Below are 16,119 nucleotides of genomic sequence, written 5' to 3' on the forward strand. Positions count from 1 at the left end.
CGATTCTTATTGTATAATAGTAAAATATTGCAATTGGTTTTTATTGTCTACATCGTAGATTAAAAATGGGGCTGACTTGAAAGTTTCTATTTACTGAATCTAAGTCACACCTTAATTTATTCAGCCTAATTTTTCCATTGGTCAAACCTGTAACAACCCCTGAAGGGTATATACATAGCGCTATGTAAATAAAGTCTTATATTTGTTAGTTATGGATATTAAACGATCGGCATCTAGTTATCCTCCTCAGGTATCTATTGCGGCACTTCAGAAGCCTTCTTCTCAAATCTCCCTGAGCTCATGAACACTTGAGGATTTTAATCTGCATTTGTTTTCTTGACAACAGAAAGCTATTCCTTTTACCTCCCTTAATCTAAAATACATTAAGTTCACAAAGCACTTTGCTTCAGACATAAAAAAATTGAAAGCTGTCTTTTCGAGTTGTTCTTTTAAACTGATAGTGTATCCTTTGGGCTTTACATTCACTGTAAATAAGATTTAAAACTATTTTATTATTATGCTAAATGAAAAGCTCCTTAATTCATTCTTCTCCATTATATTTGCCTCTACATTCCTTATCCTTCGCCTTGAAGCTGCTGTTTTCTAAAAAATCAATTTGCCAGATGAATATTATTCAATTACTATTCTTCCAGTCAGACCCACACTAGTAATAGCTTATAAATTAACTCAGATTATTGGGCTGTAGGTAACCTGTTTTACTTGCTACCAACATGAGTGAGTTGTGTGTATTGTCCAAGTCAAGGTGCCGGTATTTAATGTCTTATCTCTCTCATATCTTCTTTAATCATAAAATTTATTACCTAAACCGCTGCAAGTTTCACATGCTGCTAAAATTATATTGCGATCAGTTTTATCTTGATACATTTCAATAGTATGCAGAGGAGATGATGAGTTGTGGTTTATTTTGTGCAGCAGTTATTCTGCAGCTCACTGTATCAGCTATTACAGGTATATTGGAAAAAAAGTTTGGTCAAGACGAAAGTAGCTTAAAAATTTAAAAGTTGGTTTGTGCTTGAGAAGCTACTTTATATTTCCTATACTATTTGAAAGGATGTCGTGATGATTGCTGTCAGCAAGGTGGGTCATGTGGAGATCCAGTGTTTGATAACTGCGGAGGTTCATGGGACTACCGCACATCATGTAGTCCCAGCTATCAGGTGTGCTGCCTCCCTTTCAACCCTGTAACATCAACTTCTGCCACAGTAGCAGCCGAAACAGTTGTGCACTCCACTGCAGCACCTCCTCGAATGACTGAAAGCACAGTTCCACCAGGACCAAGTCAGCGACCACCAGGACCAAGTCAGAGACCACCAGTAGAAGGTTAGTGAGTACTCCATGTCAACCTAGTATATTGATGATCTTACGATAGAAAAAGTATGCGGTTACTCTATCAACTCTACCCATTTTTCTTACTCAATTTTCTAGGTAGAGAAACTTAGTAAGTGGCAGTAACATTACTCACCACTGTTTATAAACGGCTGCAAACTTTGGGTGAATGTGTAGCATAAGAAGACAGAGACGTTGTTTAACAATCTGCTTTAGCTATGCTTTAAGCTTTCAAACATTTAAATTATGCATCAGTCGTACATGCACAAAAAATAAATAAACACCTTCATTTAGAAGTTACAACGGCAAAAGGTTTTTTATATTGAACGAAATATTTTTTCTGTGCAAAAGATTTTTTGTCACCTGTGCAACCTTGGACATTCACCTATTATTACCTTGTACAAAAATAATGTAAAGTATTAATAAATAATAAGTAAGAGTTTGTATAATAATAGTTATTAATAAAGTTGGTGCTAACCTTGGGAATGCACATGTACAAATTTTGAAAACAATCTATTTAACAATAAGATGTTAGGAAATTCCCAGTAGTTGTACTGACGCAATGAGGTTATTAGTTGTGGTCACTGTCATGATACATCTCCAGCATTACACTCCATTCTTTAGATTTATTTTCATTAATAAAAGAACTGTGGCAGGCTTTTGGTTGACAGATTCTAAAGCTACTTTCACAATTTTAAATTTAAACGCAAAGTAGTATTTTGCCCTTCTCGATGACAAGTGCTACAAAATGTGCTTGCTGATTTCGTACTTGTTGACTGTAGCGTAGCTCGCTGAAGACATAAAGCATCCCCTAAAAAAAGTGAGCAAACTCATTGATTGATTGCCACCTCGATAGCTAACACATAAAGCCTGGTTCCCATATCGATTGCGAGACTCCTGCAGTAACTGGCGCAGCAAAACGTTTGCGACGCTAGGCTCGGCGGCATATGTTCACATATAAGCTGCATCGCTAAACATAATCGCGCAATCAAATAAAATATTCGCTCGCCATACCGTTTCTATAAGGGTGACCTTCACCCGTACAGTGCATTTTGGGAAGGTTTTGCCTGCGGCCTTTTGCAAAATTTGAACAGTGCTAAACTATTGCGATGCCGCCGGCAACTACCGGCGGTCCCCAGCGGTAACCGGCACGTAGGTTACCATTTCACCGCTAATAGCCTGCGATGCTATCACCAGTGCTTTGCAACGTATATGGGAACCAGGCTTAAGTGTGAAAACAAACAGAGATGGTAGACTTCGCGAATGACTCACACGGATATGTTAAATTAAATCTGTCAGTTGAATTAAAATGGCATGTACAGCTTAAACACGCTGTATAGCTGTAACTTAAAAAAAAAACTTCAAAGATTGGGGTTTTGCCTATAAATGGTGGCAGCCTATACACAAGGATTTATGGTAGCTGTTAAACTTAAGGATCATGACCTGACTAGTAAAGTTTCAAGAATATTACATCTTCTGTTACAAGAACTCTCAACAGATAGTGTTATAGTCAAATCTCAAGTGATGGCGGGATAAGTGAGTTACGAGGCCTTTGAACCTGGCCAAGTACTATCAAACACTTACCATAAAGTAAATGCATTCGGCAAATGCTAAAAATAAACTTTCTAGGAAACTTCACAAACAATTGTCCACAGATTATCATCTTTCAAAAGAGTAAGTACCATCTCAAGTGACTATCGTTAAAAGCGCTTATCAAGTGTAGCTTCATGTTCATGGAGTCACTCCCGGTAAGCTCCCATACTATATGTAATAATTGCCCACACCTACATGTATATGGTTACATATGGTGTACTCTCACCATCATTCGATGACAGATATTTGTGACATTTTTTAGTAATCTCAGGGAATTTAGCACCATCTCAAATTTTGAAGAGCTGCTTTTATCTCTAAATTTCAGCTACAAGCTAATGTTATGTTTCATATATCTAGCTAGTTAGTATAAGCATTCTTCGCATACACTATTTGGACAGCTCTTGAATAAAAGATCGCCTAGACTCAAAGACATGCATTTTGAGCATGTTAGTCAACCTTAAGTAATTTACCAATATCGAAGTGTGATCCTTTTCAAGATGCTAGTATCTGCTAATATGCTGATTTTGCTGCTCAGTTCAAGCTGCTGCCATCATTACAGGAGAGTGTGGATACAGAGTAGCTAGTAGTCCACGAATCGTTGCGGGTGATCAAGCTAGGCCACTATCTTGGCCATGGATTGCTCAGCTAGAACGTGATTACTTCGGATGGGGTGGATGGGAGCATTTTTGTGGCTCAACTCTGATATCAAACCGATGGGTGCTGACTGCTGCTCATTGTGTCGCCAAATACAACGAGTAAGTTAGTCTGTCACTTGCTTTTAGATTGTGGGATGCGGGCACCTACAGCTTACGCTTTTGACCCACTTATAGTTGGCGGTGACATGGCAGAACCTCAGAGCTGGCCCTGGCTCGCATCTTTGCAAGAAGATTTTGGTTGGGGCGGCTACATACATTTCTGTGGTGGTACACTCATCTCTAGCAGATTTATTCTTAGCGCCGCACATTGTGTCGGCAGATGGTTAGTAATCTATATATATATATATATATATAGAACCCTCAAAGTCTGTTGTGTGGTCTTTCCAGCATTAGCTAGTAAAATTTAAAAATGAAAGATCTGCATCATGTTGAATTTGATTTCAAAATCTCCCATTCACCAGGCAATAAACTAACCAATCCTTCATTTTTTTGTGACGCCATTTTATTGTTGTCGGCCATCTTTATAGACAACTTTTATTTGGCTGGCGACTACATTACCTCCCACTGTTTATAAGCTGTTTTTTAATACCCGTGCAACGTCAAACATTCATTGAGGCCGGGCATTCAGCTAGTACTGTTATATTAGTTCAACTTCTTTTGTCCTAGTCCTACCTCCAGCTAACAAGTGGTGATAAAACAGGTTTATTTGTGTGTACTAGAAACACAGGCGTCAATGACAAGTACATCAGTAAAATTTATATCTGTGGAATTTCTACTACAAAATGTTAGGCTTATTTCTTTAATATAGCGAAGTACAACTGTAGAAAATGGAAGCTTTTCATTTATCATGAGATAACATAGCGGTAAATTTGACCAATCACAATGCATAATCAGTCGATAATAGACTTTTAGGAACCAAATATGTTTTCATTTTTGTCAGCCAATTTGTGGCTGACACAATGTATCACTTTGAACTGTCATTAAGCTTTTATAAACCTAATTTTATTGGTAGGGCAGAACCATCAATGTTCAGAGTTGTCCTTGGAGAACATGACCGATCCTCAACTTCTGGACATGAGCTTATCATGGCAATCAGTAGGATAATTGTGGTAAGTATATATGGATCTTCTCTTCTTGAAACTGCAATTGTCTCTCGATAGTTCTGCTATTCAAATAACCAAAGAAGAAACAGCTGAATATTAACAGTGGCTCTCATAAGTGGATCCAGTTGAATTAAAAGAAAAGAGAGTTGATAAAACAAAATGTTGGTAATTCATATGCGTGAGCCATGAATGCCTGTCTGCTTATGAACTGATAATTTAATTGATATTTATGAAATGCTAAGTTATTCTATAAAAAAACAAATTCATTATGACTCAAACAACACAAAGCAAACAGCGCATAAAATTTAGTTTAAATTTTATGTGTTGTTTGTTACCAAAACATAAAATTAAAGTAAATAATACCTATGTAACATGAAAAAAGCTCATCGTATATTGAAGCTCGTACATGTATATTGAATGAAATATTTAGCAAATTATCAGAAGTACTTGTTCCATAACTGCTTCATCCTGATAATAGGGCAGTTCTTGACAAGCTCTGCTAGGTGCTGACATTGTTGCAGAAGACAATTGTAATCTATTTAACTTTAGTTATTTCATTGCATTTTCAAACAGCATGAAGACTGGGATCCCGAGGTGAGTGGGTCACCAAGCGACTTGGCACTTTTAGAGTTATCTACGTCCGTACAGTTCAATGACTACATACAGCCAGTCTGCCTGCCATCTTATCAGCATCAAGAATTCTACCCTACGGATGACTGTTGGATTAGTGGCTGGGGTGACACCAAAGGTGTGTTTTATGTTTAATACCTACAATTTGACAAAATCGTAACTCTACTTTTTAACAATTGAGTTTGGTTTTGCTACAGATTCTCCTAGATGTACCCTTGCTAGCAGGGTTAGAGGCAAAGATTTGTATTGGATGCATTAGAAAAATTCGTGTTACAATGTTTCTTTCATTACACTGATGCAATGTACTATAACTTTTTCTAGATGCAATTCTTAATGATGAACATTTGGAGCAAATGAAACAAATCATAGCATTGTGGCTAGAAGTTAAATGTCTGCTGAAATGTCCAAAATAAAAACTGACTGGCTGTTTAAAACTCTTTAATAACAAATGTTAATGCTTAACATACTTTGGCATATCATGCCACTGATTTGAGTGTTAACAACAGCCTTTTTTGAGCAAGGTAGCCTTAGCTTTTAAATAAGAATAGTATCACTTTTTAATTTCATGGATATTTGTAAATTTTCATAGACGACACAACATATTAATGTTAGGGCTTGTTCGTAAACAGCAAGTCAGAGACTAGATATAACTTTACAGGCTCAAATTTAATTTTTTTGCTTTGTGGTCACAACATAAATAGAACATTTAAAATATGCTTTATATAAACGCCAAATGAAATCATATTTGTTTAATTTTTGTTTTTTTCTAAAAGGTGAGTAGTTTTAACAAAAAAGTAAGGCACCAGCTATAAAGGTAACGTCAACCTGCATCATTAAAGGGATCTGATATAGTAGAACTCTCAATTATTCTTCCCTGAAACTTGCTTGTGCCTCTTTTAGGCACTGGAGATAATAATGTGCTTCAGGAAGTCAAGTTGAACATCACATCACATGAGGAGTGTAGACAGAAGTGGCTGACAGGTTAGTGGAACTATTCCAAATGTAATTTTCTTTTGCTAAGGTCTTTCAGTTTTAGAATGGGTTTGTTTTAAGTTTTCATAGTCACTTATTATTGGATTTTGACGACCAGAATTTTTTGAGCTAAAAGTTTGTTTATAAAATAGTACTTTATAACAAAAAATACAACATATTTTTATTACCATCGCATGATGAGCTGTTTTAAGAAGCTAAACATCTTGTTTTTAAACCAACTGTTTGTGCACTCAAAGTAAATGTTTCCTTTTAGTAATACTGAAAGTAAAGGGTTCACTTTAGGGACACTGAAAATAAAGATTTCCCTTTGGCAACACAGAAAATTAAAGTTTCACTTTAGTAACACTGAAAGTAAAGCTTTCATTTTAGTAACACTGAAAGTAAACATTTCACTTTAGTAACACTGAAAGTAAAGGTTTCACTTTTGTAACACTGAAACGAAAAGGTTTCATTTTAGTAACACTCAAAGTAAAGGTTTCACTTTAGTAACACTTAAAGTAAAGGTGTCACTTTCGTAGCACTGAAAGTAAAGGTTTCACTTTAGTATCACTGAAAAGAAAATGTTTCATTTTAGTAACACTGAAAATAAAGGTTTCACTTTAGTAACACTAAAAGTAAAGGCTACTACTGACAGTTGACACTTGCTTCTGCTTTCACTTCGGTTGTTGATTATAATGCTCTGAATGTTCCTTGTAAATGGAATAAGTTTGTGTCACCTGTTAGAGCTTGTCACCATTAAATGGAAAATGCTAACTTCTAATTTTTAGGCACAGGAGGTAAAGATTATGTGAAGACTTCCCATGTCTGTGTTGGCAACGGAGTACCTGGAGCTTGCAATGTAAGAGTTTTCTTCTCGATATAGTTGTTTGTTGCCATGGAAATGTACTAACAAAACAATTCATAGCCAGGTGATCATTAAATCCTAGTTAATTAATGAAAAATATGCCAGTGCTTGTCTATAGTATATATAAATCTCAGCGTTTTTCGTTTGTTGGCCATTTGTTCAACTTGTGTCCAGTTAAAGCGATAAAACCTTTACAAATGAAAATTTGATCGGAGCTCATGGTATGCGGGTCCGCAAACAAGCGTTCTAAACTACTAGGTTATGCAGCTGCATTGCTATACAATAGATCAATAGTGCATATCATACTTATTACATCTGACAGTTTTTAATACCAAATGATTAAATACTCACGTTTCAGTTAGCATGCTTATAGAGCATGACACAATTTTTTCTCTAGTGCCGATAAAAGTTATATTAATGGCTTTTATTATAGTAAGATTACCTACGTAGCTTAGTTTACTCAAATTCATCAGATAAAAAAGCTTAACCAATCAAAAATAAATTTTCTATGCAAAAAACTTTTTTATAATCCACAACGCCAGGCATTCTCTTAGTTTTGCTATAAAATCTAACCTGAATCAAAGCAAATTACTGATTTGATAATTTTAAACTATGGTGAAAACTTAAAGCACATTAATCATATCAGTACTTTGAACATATATTTCAGTACTTCAGAGTCTTGGCTTTCGAATGAGCCTATATTCAATACACAAAGAATAATAGAGCTATGAAAAACAGGGTGTCAAAAGTATGTCCTGCAATAAAAAACAGTTGGTTGTGGTTCCCACAATGTGATGTCATAATTATCATTTAGCCTTAGGTCATCGATTCCTTTCGCTGCCATTGAGGCTGCGCTTTTCTGTGACAATCAGTGCTCTTAAACCCAGAGAGCGCTAATGATAAACTAGGATTCTAGATAATCAATAATGCCCGGGAAACGTGCTAATGCCCAACCAATACAAACACATGTTTTGGGTTAATAGATTTCGGGTGATTGTTAGAGTTTGCTTTTTTCATCCTTTCGCTCATTTTAAAAATTTATACTAATTATTATCACATCGTTTTATATATGATTCTAAATGTTTCCTAAATATGATTATCCTTCATTAAATATACTGTCGTTTCTGAAGGTAATGAAATCACATCGATTAAATTGTGGCCTGCAGTGACGAGGCCCTAGGACTATATGTAAATTGCACTCTCTCTCTCGAGATCATGCAATGCTTGAAATTAATTAGCCTCAGTCGGGCCCTTCAACATCAGAATAAAAAGAAAGAGCTAGTGCATAATATCATCGGGAAAATATAGTATGGTGCTTGGAATCTGAGCTACTTATCATAAAATAAATTTTTACATGGAGAGCTAATGGCACTGATTCCTTTGTCATCTTCATTTGTTTTCTGGAGTTGTCCTACCTTCGCCTGCCACTTGCGTCATTATCGTAGTTGATGAATAAGCGGTAAGAGCACACAACACCAAATTTGAAAATTGTGACTTCATAATTTGCGAGCCTATACCATTAAAATTTTTTGAGGTAAAGCTTTAGGGAAACTCTATAACCACCAACCAATGTCTGTCTCACCACGTCAAACAATGGCTCATTTGAAAGCCAAGATATTGAAGAACCTGAATAAGCTGAAACACTAAGGAAATGAGAGGATATATGTACATGCGGAGCTTCTTTACAGATTGACCTATAAGCTGTTGATATATACACACATTGATAGACCTTTGTGGCTTTCATAGATATTTGTCACTTTGAGCAGTATGAACAAATGTTCTCACCATGAACAGTCAAAATTCGACATATGATCAGATCTATATATGAGTTTTCTAACATGCGACTTAAAATTTGAGCAAATATCTCAACATGCAAAATAATTTCCAAAATATAATGCTCATAATATTTTAGAACTCTAAAGTTTTTAAGAAAAAGTAGAAAAACTGGTAGAAATAAAAATTAAGCAGTATAAACAATCCTAAATCTATTAAATAAGTTAATGTAAGCTATAACTAGTATAAATTAGTGTAACTGTATTTCTATAACTTACTCTCCTACAGAACACAAGCATTGCAGAGCCTACACTTACTTTCTTTAAAATAGTGTAACAATAATAATAATAAAATAGTAACAATAATAATGATTATAATAACTGATTATTATTACTTTATTATCCTTATTTTACTAATCTTGTATTTATATATAATTTAGGTATTTACATTTAGTAATTCTTACATAGTTTTACATTTTGTATTAGTTTTAATGCTTGGTAGTTATTTGAAATATTTATAATTGTTTTTGTGCTCTAGAAAGAATTTGAAAAAATACAAATATAGTTGTATGTTAGCTAGAAATTCCCTTGTCATGCAGCCCACGACCTGATAGTGTAATAAGTGATAGTGGAAAAAAGATAGGGTAGTGCTGGTTGTTGAAAAAGTAGTTGTCAGCAGGAACTGACACGAGTATAGTGTAAATGAGAGTTGTTCGAGATGATATAAAATAAATTTGAGGGAGTTTCTAGGGAGAGAGTTAGAGAGAGTTTTGAAAGAGTTACTAGGGAAATTCTAGTAATCTAGGAATTTGACAGAGGGAACTTGTTGGCACGTATGACATAGTTGTATTTGAGCATTGTATGTCATGAAATGTTTCTCATTACATCGTGAGCTGTACAAAACAAAAGCAAAACAACAACAAATGGCTGTAAAAAAATCACACCTAATCTATTACTATCTCAAACCTATGTTTTACAACAATAAAATGAATATTAATTAAAGCTGTAGGCCTAACCCACTGTAATGTATGTAATTTAACAACAGCAAAAAGGAAATATGTTTATTATATCTCTGAAATGCAATATTAGAAGTAAAATGGCAAGCTGCTGTGGAATATACACAGTTTGAAAGTTGGTTGTGTTGAATGTAGTATGGTTTTGATAGCGATCTAGCAGAAAGCAAGTAATGTACAAGCGTTCACACGTCTGGAAGTTTTCTGCAAACTGGAGCAAAATAAAAAAATGTTTTCGTCATGAAGGGGCGTTGTAGTTCGGCCCTAGCTTGTACATAAGATGTAAAGAATTTTGGCTAACGTTTTAAATAATTTAATGAAACCTTTGGTATTTGAGAAAAACATAGGCTGATAGGCTGTGTACCACAATGTCATACCTGTAAATCGGTCTACGCCTCAAACGGTCTATGTTTATTACAAAAACCTTCGGACAAATAAATTTGAATAATTATTCTTATGATAATTTTATAAGATCAAATAATTATTCTTATAATTAAATATTTTTGCAAGATATTAAAAATGAAAAAATATTAGAAACCTTCGGCAATTAGACAATGCTTTAACTCGTGAAATGTGCACGTTTTTCACGTGAAATGTGCCCTTCTTAATAGTCTTACTATCTGTCGCACGGCTTTATTGGCGTATCGTTGGCTGGTCTTAATTTTGATTAAAAAAGCTTGTCAAGTTTTTTTATTGTGAATTTCAGTCAAATTAATCTGTCCATTTGTGTATAATCCGATTAGATGGGTAAGTTTTAGGATTATGTCGACAATTTTCAAAGACTTGGTAACATATTTAAATAGGTTTATATGTGTTTTGTATCATTATTATACTTAAACAACTTCATTGAAAAATGGTTAAATTTGTTGATGAGATTTTGGTACAAGGGTTTGCGACGGTGTTGATGAATAATTATCATGAGTTGTGTGCACTTGCATTTATCATAAATCTCTCAAACAACCGCTCCGCTCGTGTTTGGTCGTGGGCTTACCCAGTTCCTGCTCTGGTAAGGCAAGGTATATATCAGTATAATTTAGTTTAATGACAGAGTTATTCAGTGTATGGTAGTCCAAGCAGTTTTGTATACTCTAGAGTCAGGTCAGCAGCAAACAGGTTCTCTATAGGCAGCATGATAGTTATACACAGATGTTTATTATAACAGTAGTATATGAGAGACCAAACCCTCTATGACGTTAACTTGTTACTGGCGGCAGCTAGAAAACCACTGGACAACTCAAATAGTAGCAACAGTACTGCATAGTTCAAACGCTAGAATGTGAGATTCGAAGTTGCCTACTCTCTGAGACTGCACTGGCCACTCTGGTTATTCCAAGTAGTAAAGTTTTACCTACGTTCATATAGCTAAATGTTTTTCCTTTTTATTTTTGAAGCCTTAGAAACTGTATTTGTAAACTTTCTTCTGTTTTATTGTATATTACCAATGCTGGGCCCAGGCATTTATTCTACAATGAGATTACTCTATGAATTGATATAGCCTCATTTTTAAAATCATCTTTACACTAAGAGCTGGTCTTAGGACAGCCTCTAGTTTAACATTCTTAAATTTGACTAACATCTGAGTTACAAATTTCAGTACAAAGGGCATATGGATTGTTAACACAACACAATAGAAGGTAGATTGGAGTTATGTTATCATTAGGTACGCTAATGTGGCTAAGGATGTTTTGGGATTTGTGATTGGGCAAATTCATACTAAAATTCTTTCTCATTGGACCTTCTTTTGAAGAGAGATATTTTACTAAGTTTTTATAGAGTGATAGCAACACACCATATAGTGCTACAATAGTCTCATTCTGTCATGATTCAGTGTCACTGTTTGGAAGCAAAACATGAATCAATGCGCTATCTTTCTGCCATTTCAACGGCCTTAGCGACCAACGGCATCAGTATTTAGTCATAATAATAGAAGTCGTCGCACACTTATCATTCTATTATAGCACAATGTGGAAACACCATATCTTTGTCAGCCTGACATAGCATTGACGCAACTAGATGTTGCTGCACTATTAATATATAAAAACTTAGTTATTAATGACACCTTGTGTTCCAATAGTACTGCTACACATAAGACCCCCCAAGTTCATAGTATACAGTGTGTAGACCTAACTCACTCTCATTCTGCTGTTATTTTAGGGTGACTCTGGTGGCCCTCTAGTGTGCGTTAGAGATAACCAGTTTACACTGGTAGGAGCGACTTCATTTGGTGCTGCTGGTTGCCAAGAACTAGACGCTCCTAATGTCTACACCAAAGTGTCTCACTTTCTGCCTTGGATTCTGGAAAAAATATCTATTTAGATTGACATTCACCAAGCATGAGCTCTGCATTGATTAGCTCCTTCTGAATATTGTTAATAAAATAATAGTTCATTCATCCATGATCGTCTTCTCAATTTACCTTTGCTTGATAGATTCATTCCAGCTGGATAAATTTACCTTAGCTTGATAAACTTACTTTGATGAATTTACCATAACTTGATAAACTTACATTTGCTTGATAAACTTACCTTAGCTCAATAAACTTACAATGGCCTAAGAAACTCTCATTAGCTCGATAAACTTACCTTTGCCTAATAAACTTGCTTTAATTTGATCAACTTACCTTAGTTTGATAAACTTACCTTGACTTAATAAACTTACCTTAACTTGATAAACTTACCTTAGCTTGCTAAACCTACCTTAGCTTGATAAGCTTACTTTGGCTTAAGGAACTCTCCTTAGTTTGATAAACTTGCTTTAGCCTATTAAACTTACTTTAGTTTGATAAACTTACCTTAGCTTGATCAACTTACCTTTACTTAATAAACTTACCTTAGCTTGATCAACTTACCTTTGCCTAATAAACTTGCTTTAATTTGATCAACTTACCTTAGTTTGATAAACTTACCTTGACTTAATAAACTTACCTTAACTTGATAAACTTACCTTAGCTTGCTAAACCTACCTTAGCTTGATAAGCTTACTTTGGCTTAAGGAACTCTCCTTAGTTTGATAAACTTGCTTTAGCCTATTAAACTTACTTTAGTTTGATAAACTTACCTTAGCTTGATCAACTTACCTTTACTTAATAAACATACCTTAACTTGCTAAATTTACCTTAGCTTGATGAACTTACATTGGCCTAAGAAGCTTTCCTTAGTTAGATAAACTTACCTTAGCCTAATAAACTTACTTTAATTTGATCAACTTACTTTTGTTTGATAAGCTTACCTTAGCTGCTATACTTACCTTAGCTTGATGAATTTACCTTAGCTTGATGAACTTACATTGGCCTAAAAAGCTTTCCTTAGTTCGATAAACTTACCTTAGCCTAATAAACTTACTTTAATTTGATCAACTTACTTTAGTTTGATAAGCTTACCTTAGCTGCTATACTTACCTTAGCTTGATGAATTTACCTTAGCTTGACTTACCTTGCCGAACACACACTGTACTTTTAAGAAACATTCATCTCGAGCACTCACTATGTTTTACACACATCCAGCACATGTTATAGCTCTCAAAAAAATTGATGGATTTTCATTCAAACTGTTTTGCAATCATCAGTCTATCTAGGAGAAAGATTATTCCAGAGTCAGATTTGAATCTACATGTAGGCTCTCTACAGTAATGCCAAAAGTAAATGATGAGCAACATAGTAAGTAACAAAGGTGTTATATGTGTAATCTGCCAAGCTACAATTGCTGTATTAAAGGAATACAACATCAAATGACATAACACATCAATACATTCAGCCTCGTACGATACCTTGTTAGGCCAAGCTAGATTAGACAAGCTGGAACAGATGACAGTGGCAATTAAGAAGCAACAAGCGGTGTTTAATTCATATAAGAAAGACTCTGAGCTTGTAACCAAGCTTAGCTTCAAAGTCTGTGAGTTACTTGCAGAAAAAGGGAAGCCATTTAGTGATGGAGAATTCGTAAAAAGTTGCTTGGGTATATTCACTGATTTTGCCTGTCCTGAACAAAAACAGTTGTTGCAACAAACCAGTTTGTCTCGTTTTACTGTGGGACGCAGGATTAACCGGCTTTCGGATAACATTGAAGAGACTTTCAAAGAACGAATAAAGAGATGCACATCATATAGCTTGGCTCTTGATGAAAGCACAGATGTTAGTGACACTGCCAAATTGGTTGTTTTCATACGAGGCATCAAAGATAATTTTGACATAATTGAAGAATTTTTAGACATGGCCAGTATGTCTTCAACAACCCCTGGTCAAGAAATTTGAGACCAAGGAGTAAAGCTGATAGATAAGTTTGAACTGGACCCTTCTAGGCTCGCTGGCTTAACAACTGATGGGGCACCATTGATGACAGGGAAAATTAATGGATTCACCAAGAAATTCTTAGATGCCATAGTTTCGCCAGAGGTTGTGGTAAATCACTGTATTATACATCGGGAAAATTTATGCACAAAAATTCTTGGTTTTACTGATGTGATGAAAAGTGTGGTTAAATGTGTGAACTACATTCGTGCTCGAGGACTCAATCATCGCCAATTCAAGGTATTTTTAGAAGAACTCGATTCAGATTACCCAGATGTTGTGTACTTCTCTGCAGTGCGTTGGTTGAGCCGAGCTAGTACGCTAAAAAGATTTTGGAATCTGAGAAAGGAGATTATGACTTTCATGGTTAATAAGCAGCAGGATGTTGCTTGTTTAACTGATGATGACTCCTTAAATGACCTTGCTTTTCTAACTGACATCACACAACATCTTTCAGATTTAAATGTTAAACTACAAGGCAAATTTCAGTTGGTAAACAAGATGTTTGAACACATATGTTTCTTTAAAAAGAAGCTTCAACTGTTTCGGAATCAACTGAGTAAAACACAACTTACTCATTTTCCTTGTTTAGCAGTCAGAAAAGCAGAACTGCCAGGAATAGATTGCTCCAAATATACTGAACAACTTGACAGTTGCATTCTGAATTTTCAATGAGGTTTGCTGAATTTAGGAAATGTGAACCCAAGTTCAAACTATTTTCTCAGCCCTTTAACATGGTACCTGAAGACAGTCCTGACCGCTATCAAATGGAGCTGATAGAATTACAATCAGATGCTGATTTGAGGAGAGCATATACCCAGGAGGGATAACCCAGGAGAGGGTTATCCCTATTATATATTAAACTAATACCCTGGCAGTTTAGTTCACCGGAAAAAATCAGGGGTCTCAATAAAGCACAGATAAGAAGTAGCTGCAAAATTATTCAGTTTAGAGGTTAGAGGTCTACCGATTATACTGAATGTCACAAGTTGGACTATCATTGAAAGCCATATTTTATATAAAACATAAAAAATTTTTACGAAGAAACGGGCAGATAGACTGCGCTCTTATTATATTAAAGTGTTATTTTTGTTTTACTTTGTTTTATATATGTATAACATTTTTAGTGCTTCTCTCTTGCAAAAATGACTTTGTTCTCTAAAATAAAAAAAATTGAGGTAAATTGACATTGAAAGCATGCATTATCCTTAACTCTTTGTGAAATTACCGCAATCATGGACCATGAACTGTGTGAACAGAAAGAGCAAAAGTACAAAAGTTCTCGGTACAAACCAGCAATACCTCTGTTTCGATGGTTATTAAATCAAAAGTTAAGTTTAGTGTTTTTCTTTTTTGAAAGGCCAAACGGGTGAGTCCTGAAAGATCTTAGAACACATTAGACATATTGATTTACACAAGTATATAAATGTTTTTTTTTCAAAATAGCATCAAATTTTGCCAAAACGTTTAAAAATTAAAAGTTGTTTTGTATCCGCAGAAAATAAGAGTTTTACTAAAATGGGCAACCATTGCTGAACATATTTAAACAAGCCCAAGCATAAAATTTTTTTAAAAACCCATCACGTCGTAGCATTGTTTATTATTAGGAAAATACAACAACATTTTTAATTTTAAGATCATTGCTTTGTATGGATAATTATTTTGATGTTGATATTTGACACAAAATGTTATAAGTTTTGACTCAGCAGTAGTGAGTTTTTAAAGATAACATGTTCAATACACTTGGAGACCATAAGACTAGTTATACAGAATTTCATTTGTGCTTGACTACGTTTAATAACCGGCAAGGTCAAGGTTTTGTACCTCATAGTTTTTGATTTTCATCATCAAACGATTAATTTTGTCATAAATCCTAATAAGGC

At 34.8% G+C, this 16,119-nt stretch overlaps 3 protein-coding genes across 3 annotated transcripts; all 3 read left to right on the forward strand.

Moving 5' to 3' along the window:
- Positions 1-211: 211 nt before the first annotated feature.
- LOC137407738 (elastase-1-like) lies at positions 212-12,345 on the forward strand. The gene is made up of 8 exons (XM_068094118.1): positions 212-250; positions 1,095-1,341; positions 3,500-3,695; positions 4,609-4,705; positions 5,273-5,447; positions 6,230-6,310; positions 7,090-7,160; positions 12,106-12,345. The coding sequence occupies exons 1-8, from the start codon at positions 212-214 to the stop codon at positions 12,265-12,267; spliced, it is 1,068 nt and encodes a 355-aa protein (XP_067950219.1). The 3' UTR covers positions 12,268-12,345.
- A 1,408-nt stretch (positions 12,346-13,753) lies between these two features.
- On the forward strand, positions 13,754-14,200 carry LOC137407739 (general transcription factor II-I repeat domain-containing protein 2B-like). Its single transcript, XM_068094119.1, has one exon. It carries the CDS (start codon positions 13,754-13,756, stop codon positions 14,198-14,200), a length of 447 nt encoding a protein of 148 aa, XP_067950220.1.
- An 81-nt stretch (positions 14,201-14,281) lies between these two features.
- LOC137407740 (protein FAM200A-like) lies at positions 14,282-15,066 on the forward strand. Its single transcript, XM_068094121.1, has 2 exons — positions 14,282-14,724; positions 14,928-15,066. Exons 1-2 carry the CDS (start codon positions 14,282-14,284, stop codon positions 15,064-15,066), a joined length of 582 nt encoding a protein of 193 aa, XP_067950222.1.
- The last annotated feature ends 1,053 nt before the right edge of the window (positions 15,067-16,119 follow it).

Source organism: Watersipora subatra, chromosome 11 (genome assembly GCF_963576615.1).
Source record: "Watersipora subatra chromosome 11, tzWatSuba1.1, whole genome shotgun sequence".
NCBI classification, from domain to species: Eukaryota; Metazoa; Bryozoa; class Gymnolaemata; order Cheilostomatida; family Watersiporidae; genus Watersipora; species Watersipora subatra.

Bases quoted from the DNA above. Each gene is read 5' to 3' on its own strand.
- LOC137407739 (XM_068094119.1), top strand. From the start codon at position 13,754: ATGACAGTGGCAATTAAGAAGCAACAAGCGGTGTTTAATTCATATAAG.
- LOC137407738 (XM_068094118.1), top strand. From the start codon at position 212: ATGGATATTAAACGATCGGCATCTAGTTATCCTCCTCAG. The intron at 251-1,094 runs GTATCTATTGCG...GATTGCTGTCAG, and splicing joins CATCTAGTTATCCTCCTCAG to CAAGGTGGGTCATGTGGAGA. The intron at 1,342-3,499 runs GTTAGTGAGTAC...CCATCATTACAG, and splicing joins TCAGAGACCACCAGTAGAAG to GAGAGTGTGGATACAGAGTA.
- LOC137407740 (XM_068094121.1), top strand. From the start codon at position 14,282: ATGACAGGGAAAATTAATGGATTCACCAAGAAATTCTTAGATGCCATA. The intron at 14,725-14,927 runs GTTGGTAAACAA...TGCTGAATTTAG, and splicing joins AAACTACAAGGCAAATTTCA to GAAATGTGAACCCAAGTTCA.